The sequence below is a fragment of the Mus caroli genome, unplaced genomic scaffold (genome assembly GCF_978045245.1).
Source record: "Mus caroli unplaced genomic scaffold, Mus_caroli_1 scaffold_12, whole genome shotgun sequence".
In the NCBI taxonomy this organism is placed as follows: Eukaryota; Metazoa; Chordata; class Mammalia; order Rodentia; family Muridae; genus Mus; species Mus caroli.
The window spans coordinates 76,238,866-76,262,135 of NW_028227267.1; the positions used below are offsets into that span (position 1 = coordinate 76,238,866).

The 23,270-nt window shown below is 41.5% G+C and overlaps 1 protein-coding gene across 1 annotated transcript; it reads left to right on the forward strand.

Annotated features, from left to right (window-relative positions):
• The first annotated feature begins 292 nt into the window (after positions 1-292).
• Olfm4 (olfactomedin 4) lies at positions 293-22,990 on the forward strand. Its single transcript, XM_021182589.3, has 5 exons — positions 293-529; positions 6,131-6,283; positions 11,712-11,924; positions 14,096-14,255; positions 21,247-22,990. The coding sequence occupies exons 1-5, from the start codon at positions 350-352 to the stop codon at positions 22,056-22,058; spliced, it is 1,518 nt and encodes a 505-aa protein (XP_021038248.1). The 5' UTR covers positions 293-349; the 3' UTR covers positions 22,059-22,990.
• The last annotated feature ends 280 nt before the right edge of the window (positions 22,991-23,270 follow it).

The following is a 23,270-nucleotide window of genomic DNA, read 5'->3' on the forward strand; positions in this document are numbered from 1 at the left end:
CCAGGAGCCTCTAAACTTTATCTCATCTACAAAGGCTACTTTGATTCTGTCTCCTTCAAGGAAGTATCAAGTTAGAAATCAGATATTGGCTTGAAGAAATTTATGTAAGTTAATATTTGTTGGGGGTGGGAGGGGGACCTGTATCTAAGGGCAGGCCACAGAGTGGGGCTTGGTGCAAGGTGTGGACAGGACTCAGGTTGCAGATGTCCCGACCCTCCTAGGGTGAGTCACATGTTCCCATGGGTACTTCCTCTTTCTTCACACACTGGCCATGGGGAAATCCCCACTGGGAGCTATAAGAAGCCCTGAGGCTCTGGGAAGAAGCCAGCATCTTAACTTAGAAGGCACGATGAGTTACAGCCTTCTCTTCCTCCTGGCCCTTCAGTTCTGCCTTGGCTCTGGCTCCAGGACAACTCTGACCTCTGCACATTCCCTGGAATTGACCACACCTCCAACATCACCCCAGGCTACAGCTGCCTGGTTGCCTCCGGGAGGCAATTCTTGGGCAGAAGGTGGTACTGTGTCTCAGGTGAGGGAGTTGCTGAGTCTGGGTGAGCTCTGTTCAATTTCCTTTTGCTCACTTTTTGGGGGACCTGAATACAATTTCATGGTTGACTAGACCTGGGCACTTTAAAGGATTTATGACTCTTTCTGTTCACTGGAGATGCTGGGAAAATGAATTAAAACCCGAGTGAAGTAATTAAATTGTTAGCAGGAGAGACAACAGCCCAGTTTTCTAGCTAATGTATTTGGGGAAAGGTATGTTCTAAAGAGGTTCTCCTCCCAGGGTGACCTGCAGGATCAGTGGTGAGGAGAATCTTAAAATCAGAATCCTTGATTCTACCCAGCACATGAGTTTATAACTCGGGCATTTAAAAAGTGTCCAATTGATTCTAATATGATGTCTGGGATGAGAGATTCAGGAGAGGGATACCAGAGTTGCCACTCCAGTCACTCCAACGGATTTGCTGCTCAGAGGTAGCACACTCTGAAGGAGTGAGACTCTCCAGGCAACATCTGGAGCCTTGACAGTTCCTCTGCACCTAGTTTATAAGGAAGATGGGTGATGGGACCGAGGTCATGGAATGGTCAGGAAAGCACCTTCCACACCAGCACAAGGACCAATGTCTGTGTTTCTAGCACCCACCTAGGAAGCCAGGTGAGGAGGCACTCATCTGCAACCCCATTACTGGTTGGAGGAGGCAGACACAGGCGAATCCCTGGGGCTTACTTGCCAACCATTCTAGCAAATTGGTGATCTCTGTATTCAGTGATAGATCTTATCTCAAGAAAAATTAAGTGACAAGTAGTAGAGAAAGACATATACTATCTCTACACACACATACACACACATATGCATACACACATATGCATACACACACAAGTGCATACACATGTACACATACATGCATACATACGTACATTCATTCATAATACATTCGTCAGTTATAAGAAGAGGAATTATTAATCTTGGGAAAAAAAAACACTGCATGTATTCATTTCCCAAGAGAATTCTTTTCAATCTTTTTTTTTTTTTAATATGGAATTGCTGGAACTGTTTCCAGTGCCAAACAACTACTGCAGTAAAATGAATGAATGAAGGGTCCATGTTTCACAGGGATCAGCCTGGAGAGGCTCCCGATGTACAACGCTTGGTTTGCCTAATTCTTTGGGGGTGAGAACTCGTTGGATTTCCTTTAAAAAATAGAGAGGCATGAAAGAGTGCAGGATGCGGGACAGGAAACAGTTGCCCACTTTACCTCTGGACCTTTCCTTTTTTTATATATATACTATTTTTTAATTGTTTATTTTATTTATTTACATTTCAAATGTTATCTCCCTTCTCGGTTTCCCCTTCACAAACCCTCTATCCCATCCGCCTTCCGCTGCTTCTATGAGGGTGCTCCCTCATCCACCTGCCCACTCCCGCCTCCCCACCCTCACATTCCCCTATGCTGGGGCATCAAGCTTTCACAGGACCAAGGGCTTCCCCTCCCATTGATCCCAGATCCCAGCTATCCTCTGCTACATATGCAGCTGGAGCCATGGGTCCCTCCATGTGTACTCTTTGGTTGGTGATTTAGTCCTTGGGAGCTCTGGGGGGTCTGGTTGGTTGATATTGTTGTTCTTCCCGTGGGGTTGCAAACCCCTTCAGCTCCTTCAGTTCTTCCCCTAACTCCTCCATTAGGGTCCCCATGCTCAGTCCAATGGTTGGGTGCATGCATCTGCATCTGTATTGGTCAGGCTTTCTGCAGAAGTCCTGCTCTGCAAAACTTCCCAGGTTGGTCTTGCTGAGGGTGACTTGTGCTTGAGGGCTCCTAACGCCTCAAAGTGCCTTCTTCAGAACTAACTAGGCATTTCATTCAGAGATCCTCTAGCCAGCCACTTTCATGAACTTGTCTGATTGGAAGGGTAAATTGGAAAAGAGGAGGGAGGGGGAGGGAGGGGTATTGACATTAGTTTCTTTAAAATCTGGGACAATGAAAATGTGATCAACAAATGGTTTGGATGGGACCCGGAGGAAAAGGGCATCAGTAATACCCAGTGAATGCCTAATGAATGCCAAGACTAGGTTAGTACACAGTGCATCTTATTTAACCCACAAGAGTTAGGTAAGAGTAAGGGTCCCATTTTAGAGTTGAATCTGAGGCTTACTATGGTGAGGGGTCATTGACTTAGAGTCCCCTGGGACATTTTACCTCCCCAGATCAGTCCATTCATACACTTTAGTTGTTTCATTCAGGTTTTAACTCATTTCAAAGGAGCCTGTTGTGAAAACCATCCCACTGCATGCAACTTTCTGTGTTTCCAGGGCACAGATGAAAATTGTCTTTAAAAGGGGATCAAGTTTAGAGAATCACAGTCATACTGGCTTCTCAGTAGCCAAAAATCTTATCTTGGGGTATTAAACAATTTCTGGGGACAATCAGAACAGCCTATTTTATTTCTGTTAGATGTGGTTAACAATAAGAATTTGTCATGAAGGTTCACAACCAATCAAAATCCAGCATTTCCGTGTAACATCATCAACTGCAATAATAGAAAATAAAATATCAGTGAGGAACAGAGGAATTCAAAGTGCCCACTGTCTGGTAAGAAGGCAAATATTTGAAAGTAGGCAAGAACTAGTAGTTAAATTGTACTGAGAGTCTCCAATTTCCTTCCTTGTTTGCTTATCTGCCTGGGGTGAGTGAGTCAGGCACCAACCTCCTTTTATAGTGGACCAGGTGTCAATTCCACTATAAACCTAATTTTCTAGGGCTGGCTGTCAGCTTGATGAGCTTGTTGGAAAGTAGTGGAAAACCCTTTTATAACTGTCATTGAGCAAGTTCCAAACGTATCATTTTCTGTACTTCTGAAACGTGGAGTACCATTATTTTACGTCGTGAATCTTTGTGGGCACTTAGACTTGGCTGCTAATTAGAGCCAATTGCGATCTTAAATCACCAATGTGAGTCACACTGTCTGCTGGAGGGCTCATAATGCCATGCGTGCCTCCAAAGAAGTGGCTGCTTCCTCTCACAGATGTCGAGAAGGCTCCTTAGAGTCACTGGCAGCGTTGGTCTGGGTGCCTTTGCTTTCAGGGTATGAAGCTGTTGGAAAAGTCCCTAGGGCATTCAGAATGAAAGTGAGCCTGATTGAGCCAGAATTGGTCTTAATCAACTTTTAATTCCAGAGCATGGGGTATTATAGACCTTAGTAACTGTTAACTGAATACATACCGAGTGCGAACTTTGTAGTACAGTCACTCTTGTGGGGCCCACAGGGTTCTACTTGCCCTCCACAAGAGGATCATGCATCCTTTCAAAGGCCAAGAGGACAAGCACTTGTCTTTGCTTCCCATTCCCACGTTTCACTCACGTAGTTTAAGCATTCACTGAAGAGGGGACTCATCACCATTAGCTTCATTGTCTTTGAATTCCAGGAGCAGAAATATCTCTAATGGGAGACACTGATCAAACTTATGGACCGTTTTGATGTCAGCCGAGCACACTGGGCTGGTGATAAGCAGGATGGAGTCTACAGAGGTGGGGCAGAGATGTTCAATAGAAGCCAGAGGAATGGCTGTCAGTGAGGCTCATAATTATTTGCGTGCCTTTCAGGTGAACTTCAGGACTGAAAGTTGCTAGCTAGTGGCTCCTAGTTGATTGTCTAGAGACTGTTTGATGATGTCCCCTGTTTCCTGAGCTGACAGGGCTTCTCAGAGAACTCTGGGAATGGTCCACCCTGTCTTGTGAAGCTAGTTAACCTCCTCTTGTCAATGCAATGCAAGATCTCTTCTTTGCTAGGTAGTTATTCTACTAAGGCATCTCTTCGAAAGCTTGTAAAAGACTTGGCATACCTATGCCAGAGTCTCTCTGTCTTTAGATGGAGTGATAGATCTGAGTCCAAGAGGATCCAGCCTCTCTGATGGACTCCTGGCCTGTATTCTCCAGTCCTTATCCATTCTTTGCAAAGACCCTCCTCCTCCCCACTTTAACCCCTTGCTCCATGTGCAGCACAGGCTTGTCCTATGCTTTTTTCCCTGATCCTTATGACAGAGGGATCTGATTCCACAAGAAAGGTCAATGCCAAGACTTTTCCTGGAATGGAGGGCTGGTAAGGGAACACAGTAAAAGGTAAAGTGATGGCAAACAAAGGGACTTGAGCTCGATCCCCAGAACCCCAAATTTAAAAGCCAGATGAGGTAGTGTGAGGTTGTTGTCACAGTGCTGGGGAGGGAGAGTGAGGAGGGTTCCTGAGGCTCACTGGCCAGAAGCTGGGCCTACTTGGTGAGTCCCAGGCCAATGAGAGATTGTCTCAAGAAAAAAGGGAAATGGTGCACAGGGTTGTCCTCCGGCTTCCACAGACAGACAGACAGACAGACAGGCAGGCAGACAGATATAACACTAACACATTTCATTCTAATCATTTTAGAGAAGCTTCATTTCATTTAAAAACTAGCACAGTCACTACCCTTACGAGTCACTGACGGGCCAAATCTCGATTACAGGAACATCTAATACTGAGAACAAGTTTGTTCATGAAGATCAGTAGGGTAGCTTGTGTGTAGAGCAGATACACTCAGCTGTCACCAGCTGATGTGAACTTTGAGGCATGGCTGGAATCTCTCCAGACTGACAACTGCTCTCTCCTCCTTAGTTTCATAAAGAGTCCCTTCAGGCTGATGCTCCATAGGTGAGCTTTGGGCTGGCCTTCCGATGAGATCATTAAAAGCCACAGCCAGTTGGCTGACAAAGCTCGCTCTGCAAGGCAATAGTAGTAATGAAAAATGTTAATTGTGCTAGGATCCCCTTGGGGTAGTTCAAAGGGGACAGAAGGAAAACAGAATCTTTCAAACCTGTCATTTTAAAATATGCAGTGGCATCGAAGTGTGAGCCTGAATATCTTAAAGAAACTTCAGATACGTTAATTTTTTTCTTTGCAAGTCGTAAGCTTAGAGAACTTCTATTTGAGAAATTTGTGAGTGAGATACAAACTCATACACTGCTCAGTTTTTGAGTAAATAGATGGCTTGTTTCCATTTGGAAAAAAATGCAAATTTTTATAATTTCCCAGCTGAAGAGGAGAGTTGAATTCTCACTGGATATCTTTACCATGGCCCACAAACCTTCATTTTTTTTTATTATAATTGAGAGAAACTGGGCTGGGATTGGAGTAAAAGCATGTGTGTGTGTGTGTGTGTGTGTGTGTGTAGAGACTCTGCTCACACAGCTTGCTTACTCCAGAGGATGGTCCATCAATCAGAGGGTCTCAATTTCATAGAAGAGGATATGAACTAAAGAGGTCACATCCTGCAAACAGTAGAACAGATGTGCAAATTTATTAGTCCCTTAAATGTCTCTTGTGTCTCCTCTTTATTTCCCTTTCTCTGCACAGAGACAACAGTGATTTCTTTAAGACTCCTCAAGCATGGGGACTCTTCCTTTGGGTACAAGCTACTGACACAGTGGCTGAACCAGCGGGTGGAGATGAGGTTTGGCTTGTCTCTGTGATGTTGTTCATTGATGTTGGCTTCTACTAGTTTGCCTCCAGTCACTCTTTTTGACAAGCAAATTTCTGTCATTTCTGGTGCCTAAAAGGTTCATTTCCTAGCTTATTACTGATGCTCATCTTTTGTCACTTACAGCCACTTTCCAATTTCACTGGGTCTGTGGACAGCCATGGGACCTGCCAGTGTTCTGTTTCCCTGCCGGACACCGCCTTTCCCGCTGACAGAGTGGAGCGCTTAGAGTACACAGCTCACATCCTTTCTCAGAAATTCGAGAGAGAGTTTTCTAAGGTAAGCATTTTCTTTTCAAACAATGAGTTGATTTATAGTAAATCTCTGAGCTCAGGAACTAGTAGAACTCAGGAAGAGAGTGGGATCAAGGTTTAGTGGAAAAATTTACTGCATGAAAAAAAAAATGCTGTTCTTCACACAGTGGGAACAAAATGGGAAACCCCTCTGGTCCAGCTTGCAGCTTTGATTGTTTGGTGGTTTCTCCTCTTTGGCCTTTTCCCACCTTTCCAGTTTTGATTTGTTTTCTCTCCCCTCTTCTCTGTTCTCTTTGGATCTAGTCTGTCTTACTTCTTTGCCATATTTTTCTTCAATTGCTATTCTATTTTTTGTTCCCAGTGGTTTCCTATTCACTTTGCCTTAATTCTTCTTCTTGTTCATTCTTCCATAGTTTTCCTATTTTCCCTTTTTGATTCTTTTAATTGTTGCGCTCTTGTTGGTATTCTCTCTCCTTTAGATGGTCCTTTCCCTTCTTCCTTCCTTCCTCCTCTCCCTCCTCCTCCTCTTCCTCCTCCTCTGGGTTTTCTTCCTCCTTTCCTTTCTCTTTCAAATCTTCTCTTTCCCATTCTCAATTTACCTTCCTGATTTTCTTCCTTACCTCTTTGACTTTCCTTCCTCCTTTAATGTTGCATACATTTAAATCTGTGTAAATCCCCCCTTTCTTCCTCCCCCTCTTTCTTGGGAGTTATTTTTGATTGTCACAAGAGGAACATTTCATTCCCCATGTCTCCCATGAAACCAAAAATTATAGGCTTCTTTAGGAATCTGAGTGGAGATTAATAGGTCTCTTGGCCTTGGGAAAAACCCTAGTTAGAACCTTCTGGTTTCTGCTCTGCGCAGCCGCAGGAATTTGTTCTAAAGGGTTTACCTTTCTCTTAGCCTGTTGGAGCAATGCGACTTGCCATTCCAGTTTCGACCCCATTTCAGCTTTTTGCCACGCTACAAATCAACTGGGAAGGCTTCTGTTTTATGCCCAGGTGAAGTACAGGCTAGAATATAATCACATTATGCATTATTTAATACAACCCCATCAATTTACAAGGAGTTCTGGCTTTACTGCAGCCAAATAAGTTTTCCTTAGCAATTTAAGTATAGCCACTACCTCAACATCCAATGTAGTTATCCTTTAAGACAAAAAATTATGGCAAGCCCGAGACCCTGCTTTCAACTTGAATTGGTAGATAAATATTCTAAGTTAAAATGAGTGTCCAGGAAAATGTGTTTGACTACTCCAGGAACCTAGCTTCCCAAGAAATAAAATGTCCTTGAATTAATCAGCAGAAAAGGCACAGCACTAAATTATAAATTCCATCCATTAATATTCATAGCCTTATTCCAGCATAATCAAGTGGAGATAAGAAGTTATGCATAAAAACATAACAAGTAGAGGAAAATCCTAGGTAAAGACCTTTTTCAGTTGGAGTCATTTACTTTGAAATCGTGGAAGCCCCTGATTTGTATGGCATCTTTGCTGGCAGGAGTGTGAAGGGCAGTTTGAAACCTCAAGCCACTTCAGGGAGAGCTTGTGGCCTGGCAGGTTTGTGAATGTGGGGCATTTAGTTCCAGTGCCTAAGTGGGCATGGCCAGGTGGCACCTGCTTTGCTAATAATTGGAGGAGAATGGGAACAGCATAGGTGAGACAATTTTTAGTTCTGAAGGTATCAGCAGTTTGTCTGTCTACCCCGGCCCCTCAAATCAAATGGAAGCCTAACAGAGGAGTTTACTATCAGCTGAGGTTTGCAGGGCTGATTTGCTATGGTAAATGGCACCAGTTATAACAGTAGTGACCTTCATTGGCATCTGTCCAAGTGCTTCTAGGTGTCCCTACTCTTTCAAGCAAGCCTTTAATGGAGATAGGCAGGACTCCTCCCTCCCACTTTAATGACAGAAAGCCCAACATTCACATGGGGAAGGGGACTTCCCCTGAGGTCATTCCTCTCTTGGCTGCTATATTCAGGTCAGGGATTTGAGCCTTCAGAATCAAGGCAGATCTTTCCCACCTGTCTAGGCTGTTATTACTCTTCTGAGAAGACCCAAGGTATGTGCTAGGTCAGTTATGCCTTCAAATCCCGAGTTATCTCTTTAGCTGAGGGCTTCTGGATTTCTAGGTGAATTATTATAGCTGTCTCCAGGCTGTCTTGGAAATCACCATTTATCTAGGAACCTGGGGGAATGCCCATTCTGAGCAGGTGAAAGGCTTGAGACTGCCTTCCATTAATTCATTATCTGTCAGTACACAGCGAAGTCAGGAGCTGCCTCTGAAGAAAATACCGAAAGCCTTTTAGATTTTTCCATTACTTGTGACACACCCTGTATGGCCGTACCTAGGAAGGAGATGACATAAAAGGCAGCTCAGGTTTTGTTTGTTTGTTTATTTTGTTTTCTTTCTCTCAAGGTTCCTAGTCTTTGGGGTAAGTCGTTTAATATGACACATTTGCTAATAGATGCTCATGCATGAGAAGGTTGAGGCAGCCTGGGAGATATTTGAACAACCTATAAACAAACAACATTGATTGAGCAATGCTTTGTGCAGTGGAGTAAAAGTAAATTAAAAGGTCAGATTGAAAAAAAACACTGAAATTGCCATTTCTCTGTTCATTTCTAGAATTTATAGAGCATCTATTAGTGAGGCCCCTTGTGTACACAATCTCTGGTCTCTAATAATCTTGCAAGCTTGATGTCGTTATCCTTGTTTTGGAAAGTATAGTAAAACTTAGAGAATTTAAGTGATTTGCCCAGTGGGTACTGAAGTTAGATTTGAGCTCAGGCAGTTCTTGTACCAAAATACTGCACATTTTGATGATATTTTCAAGGTCAATTAACCTAATTACATTCGCTTTTAAGAATATGTTGAAAATAACAGTATGTTTCAAAGTCCATTTACTTATATCAAGTAATCTGGCTACAGTTATCATCATGGGTTTTGAGGAGCCAATAGAACTATGAACCAGACTAATTAATTAGTCAGATAGCCACCATATTATCTCTTTATTTATGACAAGGCCACATTAATTGTAAGAAACAACAGCAGCATCTCAAAATAGACTCCAAATAAACCATATATATATATGTATCCATGACATAGTTAAGTGGATACCAATAAAATAAAATGATGAATCTTAGCCTGGTGACTTGAAGGCAAGCGTGGTGAATGTTCCCAGGCTCACACTTGGCTGTAGTGATGAAACTGGGGCAAAGATGTTGCTCCAGCTATGTGTCCTCTCCATATTAGACCCATATCTCTGTTAGCACATTTTACAGCAGCCCTGGCCTGTAAACGCCAGTAGTAGCACTTGACCAGTCCTCAATGTGACAACCAAAATGTCTTTAGACATGACAAATATCCTCTTGAGACAAACTCCCCACTTGGGCCTCCTCTCTCTGCTCAGAACAAGGATTCTAAATCCAGGAGGGAGAAATGTGCTAAAGATGCTACACGCCAGTGGTGTGGGGCTGGACCCATCACTGGGTAGCTCCCGTGCTGTTACTGAGCCGAGACTATTCAGGACAAATCCTCAGGTTCTCAGAGCTGCCTGCGCCATCTCCATGTACAAAATCTATACAAACTGCACATTTCACGTGTGAAATCTTTCTGGCCCATCTTCAGATTTTCTCCTGCCCACCATAATTGTGGATAATTCCAGTTTTTCCTGAATACCACTCAGCTCTTCTCCAAATGTCAGCAGAAAGGATTGCCCTTCAACAATTTCTGGCAGACTAAGAGAGACCTTTTGTTTTACATCTGAATTTAAGGAAAGCCCAGCACAAATTCTCAGAGGCCACAAACTCTAGGCCATGCCTTGGGTTTCTGTGAGAATGGGGGTTAGGTGGGGTGGGGTGGGTGAGGGACCGCATTCTATTCAGCAGAGATGACTGTTGCATCGCTCATTTGCTCAGAGCAGGAGCTGTAATGTGCCACCAAAGTGTTCCAGGAAAGCCAAGGCTGTTTCATTTGTTCCAAGAGCTGGTGAGGCCAAATGCCACCAAGCTCATTCATTTCTCAAACTTCCATTTCCGCACTGGATCGGTACATTATTACATTTTTACCACAGGCAAGGTTCTGTGACCATTTTTTTTAAAGAAGTTGAAACCTGAATACCTTATGTCTGTGCTTATTTTTGGGGGGTCTGGGGAGGGGAGCTTGTTTGTTATATGCACCTCCCATGCTTTAAAGAAATACCTACATACACACACATATCATGATTCCTATCAGCCTCTGAGTCATGGAGTGTCTGATGGCAGCAAACATCGCTTGCCTGAGGAGATACAGTAGTTGTGCCAAGGGCTGCAATTCCAAAGTTCATTAGACACCTCTTTTCCTGAGGCCCTAGCTCTGAAGGTCCATGGCCTATGAGTCTATTCTAATTTTCATGGTGAGGTTAAGTGGAAGGGTTACAATGACAGGAGTTAGGGCTGCCTTTGTCATTAGAGAGACCACGGGTCAACATCTGTCTGAATTCATCCAGGCGCTTGACATTACTGCAGTTTGGGGAGAAGTATTACTTATGCTCACATTTTAAAAAAAGAAACTGAAAGCAGCAACTTTTTAATGAGCAGGTCTTTGAAAAAGCCATGACATTTCTTTTAGAGATCACATACCAAGAAAAGTGTCCCTGACTGTTTATTGAAATATCCTTTTGGAGATTCCAATTATACACTCAACCACCAAGGGAATTTTTGGAACCTTAACTTAATGATCAGACATTCAAATGTATGCAACAAATGTGTAATTTAAAGGTCTGATTGCAATAATCAGTTCTTAGAATAAATGTGAGCTCACTTAATGAAATGTGCATTCTGCAGTTGTGCCTACACTCACAAACTGTATAGAAAGTTGGGTCCTTGTCCTTCTTTGTAAAAGGCAGAGGGGCTCAAAATTCTTGGCACATGATTCACAAAGTAATGATTCTACTCAGTGCATTTCTTCTCTTCTAGAAAATACTGAGACTTAGAGAGAGCAATGGCTCTAAACTAAAGGCTGGTAGAGGTAGTGATTGTCCCCAAAGTACATTTAATAATGTCTTGAGACACTTTTTGATTGTCATAACTGGGAGCAACTGAATATCCTACAGTGTACTGTATAGCACCCCACAAGAAAAAGACTTGCTTGAAATGTCAATAGCACCAAAGCTGAGAAACTCTGATTTCGAGCAAATGAGCTGAGAAGGGAGATGATCCCAACTTGTGCAGTCTAGTGAGCTAACATCCTCAGGCTTTGAAATGGAGATTAAAATATACATACGGATTATTTTCAGTATATGTGAGACCAAAAGCCTCTATAATGTGGTATTTTTAGTTTGCATTTGGATAAAAAAATGCGTTCTTCTGCAGTGACTGACAAGGATCAGATAATCTTCACATCTATCATAGCAGAGGAAGTCTACTTGATATCACTCTGTGAGTTGACATAAGCTTTTTGTTTCTCCTCTAGGTGAAGGAGTATGTCCAGCTAATAAGTGTGTATGAGAAGAAGCTCCTGAACCTGACGGTCCGAGTAGAGGTCATGGAGAAGGACAGCATCTCTTACACAGAACTGGACTTTGAGTTGATTAAGCTGGAAGTGAAGGAGATACAAAAACTGGTCTTACAGCTGAAGAAGAATTTTGTTGGAAGTACAGATATTATTGACATGCTCGAAGTGGAGGTAAGGAATGATTGATCTCTTAGTATATCAAGAATGTATTTTGGGGCTAGGAGTGGTGGCGTATGCCTTTAACCCCAGCACTTGTGGGGCAGAGGAAGGCAGATCTTTGTGTGTTCAAGGCTAGCCTGGCCTACAGAGAGTTTTCCAGGACAGCCAAAGTTGTTACACAGAGAAACTCTGTCTCAAAACAAACAAACTAAAATAAAAAGGTTTCATTCAGTAACTTAACAAGTGCCTTGACCTGGATGGGCTATCTCTTTCCTCAACCATAATTCTGCTACTGTCTCAGGACCATGAGGTCTATCCATGTTTTGTTTTTGATGGTTGCCTATTCTTACAAAATAAGTTAAGTGTATTGGGAACATATTGACTGAGAAGAGGATGTCAGACACCAAGAATTCTGCCTCAGAAATAAATGACCTTTCTGGTTTATGGAAAGTGGTACCATAAATCTTAATGACTTGTCTTTGGCCACTTGAAGTCAGGCATCTTCTCTGTCCTGGATTTATCCTCATGAGGCTAGAAGCACAGTTTCCCTGATTGCGGGTATCTTCCCTTTTTGAATGACCACCTATTTCTCTTAGAATTATTCTCCACATACTGAAATTTCCTGTGTATCAGGCCTTATGTAGATCTGTTTAGAGTTGTTTTGTACAAGGTAATAGATATGAATCAATTCCTAGTCTTCCGCATGCAGCAATCCAGTTTGACTTGTGCAATTTGTTGAAGGTGCTGTCTTTTCTTCAGTGTGCATTTTCTGCCTTTTTGTCGAAAGTCAGGTGTCCACTGGTGTGTGTGGAGTTATATCACCCTCAATTCTATTACATTGATCCACGTGTCTGTTTTTAATGCCAGTGCCATACTGATTTTTTTTATTACTATGGCTCTGTAGTACAGCTTGAAATGTGGGATGGTGATTTGTCCAACATAGCAATAAAACAGCTCTGGATGGCATATTGCTATACCCATAGATCAGTGCATCTCTCAACACTCAGCACCGAAGCTTCTTCTTGAAATAGATGGTAATTAACATAGAGACTGACAGCCGTACAATGTGCAGAAATTGAAAGACTCTGGAGTATTCAGTTCTGAATGTGATGTGGTTACCACACCAACCTCAATGCTCAGGGACCTACCCAGAAAGAGGGGGCACAAAGATGATAAGAGCCAGAGGTGGTGGACTATTTTAAGAAAACAACATTCTCCAGGTACAACAGAGCAGACACCCAACAAACTCACAAAGGCTGACGGCATGCATACAGTGTGTGCAAGCTCAAGGAAGATGAAAATCTGAGCATGAGGGAGGGACGTTGGGCACAAAGTCCCACCCCTAGCCCAGAAGCTATTGGTAAATGATAGCTCCTAAATTAGTTTTCTTTAATTGAATGATGCTGGGTACATCAACCACACTGCAGAGTAACCCTGTGCTCAGGAGTAGATTGACAGCACAAATCGGGCTCCATGTTTTTAGTTGCTTTTCTACCTTTATTTTTCGTTCTTTAGAAGGAAAGAACATGAAGTTGAACCAGTGCGCAGCTGGAGGATCAGGGAGGATTTGGGGGAAGGGGAAGAATAGGATAAAATATATTGTGTAAAATTCTCAATGAACATACTGAAAAATAAAGCATTTAGGAATTAAGCCAAAAAGTATATCTTGTGAATATGTTTTAGCAAAGTCTTTAAAGATCTATGGATAAGATTATCATATTAATGTTATGGTTGGGTAATTTACATCAACCAGCATTTACCAGCACAGTCATGACACGGCCTATAATTGAGAATTCTAGTTACATGTTTTAGAATTTACATTTTTTCTCTAGCCCTCACCATTCATTAGAAACTTAATTATAATACAACATGAGTAAACACGAGTTTATAGGGGAAGGTTATTAGAAATGAACTTTAATGGACATTTGTGAATGCCTGGAGTGAGCCTGTGCTCTATTATTAAAGCTGTTAAAATCTTTGCCATTTTCTTCTTGTCACACACATTGCCTGAGATGTGACAGGCGTTCAGTCTAAACCATAAAATGTATTCTTCCAAATGAAACCATTCAGAAGAATCTCTGGTGTATTCTGTAGCAATGTTTCACTAAATGACAAATTCAGCCCCAGAATGTTTATGAAAGAAATTGCACAATAATATAAAGTCTGAATTTTTATTTCTTTAGATAAGGAATATGACCCTCGTGGTAGAGAAGCTGGAGTCGCTAGACCAAAACAATGTCCTTAGCATTCGCCGTCAGATCTTGGCTCTGAAGACCAAGCTGAAAGAATGTGAGGCCTCCAAAAGTGGCCTTGTGCCTGCCACACCCCCTCCTCCTGCTCCTGGTAAGCTCTGCTCTGTATCTGTTTTTACCACGGGAGACCCCATAATGAGCCTTGATTTGGGGTGGGGTGGGGTGGGGTGGGAATTGTAGTAATGGAGGTAGCAGGGCAGTTTTGCAGTTCTGAGTTTATTCTTCTACACTTTAATTTCTCTCACTTTCAACTGGTTTTATTAACAGTATTCTGGGTTTCACAGAGGAAGAACATGGTAAGCTTTTGTAAACAAAGCCCACTAGCTACACATAATTCCTTTTGCACTGGCCTAGCAGGAAGGCTGTTAGGATAAGAGCTATGAAACTGGGGATGGTAGAGCATCTAGAATCTTTAAGTGGTATTGCCTTTTGGTAGATGATAAGGGCCGACTGGCTCAGTTAGGCACAGGTTGGGTGTGTGCCTTCGTTTTTCTGCTATTCCTCTCTTTTTGCCCTCTTTTTCACACTCCTCTGCACTTCACACACCTCTGATGTGCGTGCTGGGGGTACCTGCTGCATTCTGAGTCCTGGAAGTCACTGAGAATTAAAGGGAGTGTGGTCTCACGTACTATGGGCATGCCTTGCTGCCCATCAAACAGGAAAGGATCTCATTCTCTCCCAGGTTCCCCAGGTTAACTCCAGAACAATAAGTGTGTGGGAGGGAGGGGTGGGGGCGGAGCAGGCAGGTACTTAAATTCATCAGTGAATGGAAACAGGGGAGTGGCAGCTCAGAGAGAATAGCTTTGGAATCCTTGACTTTACCAGCTATGTGGCTGCAGAGAAAAGATCCTTTATCTTATTTGTGAAATGGGAGAATAATTGTGCTCACCTTATAGGGTTGCTATGGGGATTAATGAGACAGTGCTCGGGAAGCTCAGGGCTCTGTAATCAGCATCCACACACCGGCAATGGATATTATTAGTAATCATGATAATTGAAGTGAAAACCTGGCTGTGAACAGAGAAAGTGCTAAATCCTGGTACACTGAAGGAGCTTCCTCCAGGATATCACTCACATCCTTCAGCCCATTCCCTTAGAGAGACCACACCAAAGGAACTTTTCTCAGGGTCTTAAGCATTTGAGCCTGAATGGAAACTATTGCTTGTCATCAAATTGTGAAGCCCTTGTTGTGTTTATGAATTCCAATTCTCATAAGCCTTTTCCTTCGCAGTGTATATTTCTGAATCTTGCCATTGTAACTCATTTCTTTAAGGCATCAATCAGCTAGGACTATAGTTATAAAAGCCTTTTGGTCTTGTTCAGTGGACATGTCTCTCCAATTGTTGTTAGAGGTCTGTTCTAATCTGACTTACAGAGGGCATTTAGGTGAGGACCGTGTTCTGTCTTCAGAGACAAACTAAACCTGAATTGATCTGAGATCAGTGTTTAACATGTCAGAAGTGGGAGCTGGTTCTGTTGGGCCAGACAGCTCTTTAAGGTGAGATTCAAGCAGTGTCATGACCTCTGATAAAGATGAGCAGGTAGGCCCCAGCAAATATCTCTCTTGTAATAGATTTTCCTGGCATTGGTTTCTGGAACTGAGGATATTTTAAAGCAAGAATGAGTAACTGGGGCCTCTAACTTAGTTTTCTGATGTCCCAGTGGAGGGGCTTGAGTCTGAAGAATGCAGCTTTCTTTCTTTCTTTCTTTTTTCTTTTTATTTCTTTTTTTTTAATGCAGCTTTTCTTGAAGGCACACCTGCGCTCAGTGACAGAGTCCGTGCTGTAACACGTATTCTGTCCCTAGTCAGGTGTCAATCACGTAGGGGTAGCATTGACGAAGAAAAATCCCTTGCTTAGCATTTAGGGAAGAAAGCAAATGGGCCTTTTGAGTGAGTTTCCTTAGATATATTTCCGGAACCTTCCCTTGGGCCTTTACATTTAGACTTCTGTGAACTATTTCTGCCCAGCTGTGTTGTTTAAGCAAACTGAACCCAGCCTTCCACTCACTTTTGCACAACCTTGGCTGCACCTGGACCCCTGCCAAGTCACTTGGCCCTTCTACAGCTTTGTTCATATTATATTTATGATGTTTATATTAAGCTGAATTTTGTCATGTTTTTAAATCAATTTCTTTCACTTGCTCTCCTCATGTTTGGATTGGTTGATAATGCAGAACTGGAAAATCCCCAGGCACCACACAGTTGTGAGCCTGTGGAGACTTTAATTAAAGTTCCTCACTATTATGGGACTTTAAAAATCTGTCCTGTCTGCTTTTTTTTCCCTTGCAGAGTTGCATAGAACAACAACAACAAAAGGACTGTATGCAGGCATCTCAGCTCTAAAATAGCTTTACACTCTCCTGGCTCCCTTGCAGCTGTAGTGGGCTAAACTAGTGATCAGCTTGAACCCAGTGTATGTCAGTTGTAATACAATGCAATGTATGCTGTGTGTGTGTATGTATATGTGTGTGTGTGTGTGTGTGTGTGTGAGAGAGAGAGAGAGAGAGAGAGAGAAAGAGAGAGAAAGAGGTATGTGTATGCATTTGCATGTGTGTGGGTATGTGTGTGTTGCTGCAAAAACATCTTTTCCTACTTCATTTTACAGAACTTTCTAACTTAAAATAACTGGTCTTATATTTATGGGCCCCTCCCCCAACAACTGACTCCATTCTATTTTTTCCCTCTGAATCTAAATGACAGACAGCACTGTATTGAATATATATATACATATATATATATATATATATACCATATATATATATATACACCATATAAATATATATATACATATGGTGAGAGTTCTCAGGGGTCACATTGTTATGTGAGGACTTTGTAGGTCCTTATGTAGGCTTTGTAGGTCCACAGGAGGTACATAAGTAAAGGGTGGGTGACTGGATGAGACATAGAAGTCTCTAGAAAGGGGCAGGATAAGTTTCTAAGCTTAGAGATGCTGGGTTGTGCTGGAAATACATCCAGTGACTCAGAATCAATTTATTTTCATTTTCCTTACAATTATAACCATTTTGCTCACCTAATTCTTTGGTTGTTTTGGAACGTTTTGAGACAGGGTTTCACTCTGTAGCCCAGGTTTGCCTGACATTCATGTCAAGCCTATATTCTAAGGCTTCTAAGTATTGGGCTTAAAAGTGTGAGCCACTATACCTGGCTTAATCACCTGATTGTTACAAGCTAACCGTATTTTCTCTAGTCTTAGTACATAAGACAGCATAGTTGATCAGGTGAGAATCTGCACTGACAGACCTGCAATTAAGCATTCACTGTAGGCATACCATGTTTGGCTTGGAAAATCCACTCTATTAGTTTAAAAAGTTTGCCTAGCCATATTTCAAGGCTCAGGACCAGAGCAGGAGGTAATGGATTGCATGATGAAGAGAATACCCCTGCATAGAGAATTCATTGCTCCACATTCTATAAATACATCAGATGTGTAGCAGTCTGGATGTCTAGTGTTTTATAAATGAGAGGTTGGGTTTAATGATTTGATTAGTCTCTTATTCCTTTATGTAGTAGGCCCTCTTATGTTTGCTAGGACTATCAGAAGGGGTGAAGAAACACCTAGAAGCCACTATCTAGGAAAGAGCCATGTAAACCAGATTCTATGTCCTGATGTGATTATAATGAAGGTGGCTATACTTGATGGAGTCGCATTTACAAGCCTTATCCCTGTTCTTCCTAACAGTCCTGCAGGGTAGGCATTGCTTATTTGACTTAAGGAAACCGAGTCTGAGACCGTTAAGCAACAGAAGAGTGGAGTCAGGATTTAGACTGGAGCCTGTCTGCTAATACCTTCTCTGTGCTAGGCTGGTGTGTGTCCATAGCTGCTCTAACAAAGCGGGTGTCACTGTGGTTTCTGGAACAACAAGGCAGTTCCAACAAGGCATCCACCTGATCAGCTCTTAGTTAGCTTTGCTACCTTGCTCACAGAGCAGCTGGAAGGATCCTCTGGATCCTGACCTTTTGGTGCTTTTCTCTTTTCCACCAGCACATGCAAAATGTTTCACTGGCCCTTGGTAGTTATTGGATCATGGGCTGGACAATTGATTGTTGCCAAAGGGTCCTGATGAAGTTGGGAAGGGAAATGAGTAATAAAGGGAGTAGAGTATATCTAGCATCTTGACATGAAGGCAAGGGTAGAAAAGGGTGTGAAATAAAGCTGAGCCAAGCATATAGGCTTAGGATATAGCCTTGGGTGGAAGATCCAAATAAAAAGGGTACAGGAGGGTGGCACTCTGCTGAGAGTTGGCTCCAAGATGGCTGTCAGTTTGGATAGTTTCCTTAAGGTTTGTTTCTGGCCACTGGGGAAGCCCTCCACCCTTTGTCCCTCTGACTTGTCACTGCTGAAGCCACAGCTGCAGTTCTGCCAGTAACACTTCCCCCATCTTCAGTTCCTATTTCTACTTCCTTTTGTCAAGATCCAGGGCACTAAAAATATCCCAATGGGGGAGGAGACAGAAGGGAAGTAATGAAACAGATTAGATGAGTATTTGGGAATGACTGGAGATGAGGGGGACAAATGGAAGCATCATTTAAGTTTAATCTTTGTACCATGCACAGTTTAAATTTCTGGTCAACTTAAGAAATGATAGACCTATTATCAGTAGGAACACTATTAGTACTATATTTGAAGTAGAATTATTGTTTTAACGATGGAACTATTGCTGTAATTTTAGCAGAATTAATAGTGGATTTTGGTTCCTTCATATCTAAAGATTTTACATTGGAGACAGGCTGGTCTATCTTTAAACCCCTAGTAATATGAGGATAAGTTATACGCATCATCAACTTTTCTGAAATATTGTGTTACTGTTGGTTTGGGATATTTTCTTTCCAGGAAAGTCAGGTTCAATGAAGCAAGCAACCCTTAAGTCTTCCAACCTGAAAGAAGAGAAGTGACTTTGATTTCCTCGCTGTGAAATGTAGTTGCATAAATAAGCTCTCTTCTAGGTATTTTAAGCAGAAAATCCAGCCTTAGCCTATGGAAATGGGAACAGTTTTTGTTATCGTTAAGCTGAACACACTGCTAACTTTATTTTAATAATTCATGCGTTGTTTCATAAACAAAGGCAAACAAGCATTCATCTGAGGGATCACTTTTAGGGGAAGAAATAATAATTTATAATTTTATTTATTATTTCTTTAGCAGAGAGCAGTCTCTTGGCTGAACACACGTTGCTTTTTTATTTATGAAATGGTGCATGTATTATTAAAATAAACCTGTGACTGTGTTCTGCCTAATGATATGCAAAATTATTTGAGGTTGGGTACAGTGTGGTTTTATTTCTCTACCTGTTGTATGGTTGGCTGGCTTTCCCACCAACTGTGGATTTATGAGAGCATTTAAGGAGCACGTATTTAATTCTGAGACTGAAAAGTCCCAGCAGATTGGAAAAATAAAAGCAGGATTTCTAGTAATGGTCTCACCTCCCAGCAGTCCTTGAGTAAGGAGGGGAGAGAGCAAAGCATTTAGCAAGGAGAGGAACGGGTTTTTCCCTCTTGGACCCAGGCTGTCACTTGGTTCCCCTTAATTCCTGGTGCTAGTCTCAGGCAGTTCAGAGCAACTTTGCTTTTGGCTCCAGTTCATGCCTGCGCTCTCCATGGCTCTGTGTTTCCTCCTGGGCACTTAGAGCCAGAAAGAGTGTTCATGTACTGCTCTCTTTCTCCTTTCTTCCTTCTTTTCTTCCTTCCTTCTCCCTCCATAATTGGAGCAGCAAACAAGGAAAATGACCTCAAATGTACCAAACGTTAGATATTTTCATTGTTATCCAATAAAGTATCTTACTATTTTTTAAAGACCAATATTTGTTATAATACCAGAAAATGTGTGTCCAGTTCTTTGGATAGATGTTATGAAAATGCTGGAGAAATTATATATATATATATATATATATATATATATATATATATATATATCACAAACCCTTTTGGTTGGCAGGCATTTTGGAGAGTATACAAATAAACGGCAAGTTGCCCAGCTGGGGTAACTTATCCAAGGGTTACGTGGAATGAAGATTCAGAAGATCAGTGCATCAGGTGCCATGTGATTGTACACATGTTTGTACAATGGCTGTGTCAGAATGGGAAGGATGAAATACTTGCCTGCCATTCTATGGGGGCAGTAGCACATGGGTTATGAAGAGCAGTGCTCATCTAAAGCTCTGAGGAAAGATGGTCAGCAAATGACTTAGGTGATGGGATGTCCATTGCTAAATGACTCCATAGCTTCTCAAGGCTGAAATCTCATTCTCATAGGACTATCTGTTTGGACGTATCAGATGCTGTATTTAAAACAACAACAACTTCTTTCTTTTCTTTTCTTTTCTTTTCTTTTCTTTTCTTTTCTTTTCTTTTCTTTTCTTTTCTTTTCTTTTCTTTTCTTTTCTTTTCTTTTCTTTTCTTTTCTTTTCTTTCTTTTCTTTTCTTTTCTTTTCTTTTCTTTTCTTTTCTCTCTCTCTCTCTCTCTCTCTCTCTCTCTCTCTCTCTCTCTCTCTCTCTCTCTCTCTCTTCTCCTCCTCCTCCTCCTCCTCCTCCTCCTATTCCTCCTCCTCCTCCTCGGTGTCCCAGGAAAGGCAGGAAGACTCCCCCTAGGACTATCTTTCATTAATCATAGTTTTTCCTAGGGCTGACCCTGATAAGTAGGGCTTTATGAGGAAAGAATATGTTCCTAGAATGATATTACTTTCTCAATTTTGCTACAGAAAATTAAGATACTTGAAAATGCGATCTGGGAGAAGAAAATGTACACAATATCAACGTTCCCCCCTTATTTCTGGGATATTAAACTTTAAAATGTGGCTTTATGGAATTCTATTACATCCATTTTCCAATTTGAAAACCTACTGATGAAAACATGAGGCTGTTTTCATACTACGTGCACAGATCTCTACCTCTGGCAGTAGGCTCACACTGAGACAGAAACAAAGGGTGGCTCTTCTCCTCTAGAAAATGACTGTTATTGAACTATGGCGGGAAAAGTTTTGAGGATTGATTTTGGTTCTTAGGATATTAAATTGTTTAATCACCCATTTTCTCTAAGAATGTCTTTTCTTTTCTTCTTTTATAGGAAGCTGTAGCCATGGTGGCGTGGTGAACATCAGTGCTCCTTCTGTGATTCAGCTCAACTGGCTGGGGTTTAGTTATAAATATGGTGCCTGGGGCCGAGATTACTCTCCTCAGCATCCAGAGAGAACCCTGTACTGGGTGGCACCTTTGAATACAGATGCAAGGGCTCTAGAGTATTACAGACTTTACGACTCACTGGACAATTTGTTAATCTATTCACATTTCCGAAACTATCAGATTCGCTATGGTCAAGGAGGTGGTACGGTAGCATTCAACAACAACCTGTATGTGAATTGGTACAATGGGGGGAACATTGCCAAAATTAACCTAACTACCAATGTAGTTGATGTGAATCGGCCCCTCCCTCTGGCTGCCTACAATAATCGCTTCTCATATGCTAATGTGAATTGGCAAGACATTGACCTTGCTGTGGATGAGCAAGCACTGTGGGCAATTTATGCAACTGAGGCCAGCACCGGTAACATAGTGATTAGTAAACTCAATGACACCACTCTTGAGGTGATAAGCACTTGGGTTACCAAGCAGTACAAGCCATCTGTTTCAAATGCCTTCATGGTATGTGGAGTTCTTTATGCTACTCGCACTTTGAACACCAAAACAGAAGAGATCTTTTACTATTATGACACAAACACAGAGAGGGAAGGCAACCTAGCCATCAGAATGAGAAAGATGCAGGAAAGAATTCAGAGCATCAATTATCATCCCTTTGACCAAAAACTTTATGTCTATAATGATGGTTATCTTCTGAACTATGATCTTGTCTTCTTACAGACGCCCAGGCAACCTGTCTAAGTGTTAGGGTGAAGGAGGGATGAAATTTGATGGCAATTTTCTTCTCTACATATTTAGACAGCTTCAGGGAAGTCTAGGAGTGTGTTTCTTTAGTCATGATGTTAGTAGAGATAGTTTTATCACAAAAGAGACCTAGACCATTTATCTCAGTTTGATTTCTCTTGGGAATTATCATCCTCTTTGGATAGATTTAACAAATGAAATAAGGTCTTTGCAGGTAAAGTTCTCAGAGGCTAGGGGTGCTATGAGCCTAATAAAGTTTCTAGTGAGGTGAAGTCTAGAAGATAAAGAACTTAAGGGGTACTTAGTATGAATTCTGGGAATTCTTTCTCTTGGAAAATTTGCATGGTAACCCAGCACATAGAACTATTAAGTTGTCCATGGCGGAAAGGACGCTGGGGCTTAATTAGGTAGATCAACATCAGGAAGTGAACATGAGAGCAAATATTTAGCTTTGTTTTCCTGCTGGTTCCTGGAACCTGCTTTGTGTATAGCAGATAGGTAAATTTGGCATCTTAAGTTATATCTCTTAGACATTTTGAGTTTTCTGTAGAATGGATCTATTGTATGTTAACTTGCACAGTACAAATATGTCCTGGAAGGGTTTTCAGATGATATACTTGGGTTTTCTTTTCTTTCATTCTTCGCCTACATAATTCAGTATACCCCCTTACCTCATAATTCAGGTCTCAAGACAACCATAAGATTAGAAGCAGACTTAACAACCAGTCACATTTCTCTACTGCTTATGTGTTTTTCTTAGACATTAACTAGTTTTTTTTATGGATCAGATATAAAATCAATGAACGTTCTTTTGTATTTTCCTGCAATTTTGGTTTATGTAATTACAAGACTGTAAAAAAATATCAATTGTTAGTGATGTTGCTGGTTGCATTTCTAGCTATCTAATAAAGATCGTGAAATAAGTTGTACCAGTTGTTTCATATAGTTTCTCTCTTTAATCCTGGAATTTGCAAGAAAGTGAAAAATTTTCTATATGTAAAACTTTATATATAAAAATAATATAGGAAATCACCTTGTAGTATCAGCTTAATCAGGGCACCACTTGGGAGCATGCTAGGTGCAGATTCTCTGGTGGCTTTGAATGGCTCTATCTATCACATGGTCTTGGTCATTTTCCACTGATGTTCAAATCCTAATCTTTAAATTCTGTCTTTCTATTTTTTAAAATAAACTATTAAAGAGTGAACT

Bases quoted from the DNA above. Each gene is read 5' to 3' on its own strand.
- Olfm4 (XM_021182589.3), top strand. From the start codon at position 350: ATGAGTTACAGCCTTCTCTTCCTCCTGGCCCTTCAGTTCTGCCTTGGC. The intron at 6,284-11,711 runs GTAAGCATTTTC...TTTCTCCTCTAG, and splicing joins TCGAGAGAGAGTTTTCTAAG to GTGAAGGAGTATGTCCAGCT. The intron at 14,256-21,246 runs GTAAGCTCTGCT...CTTCTTTTATAG, and splicing joins ACCCCCTCCTCCTGCTCCTG to GAAGCTGTAGCCATGGTGGC.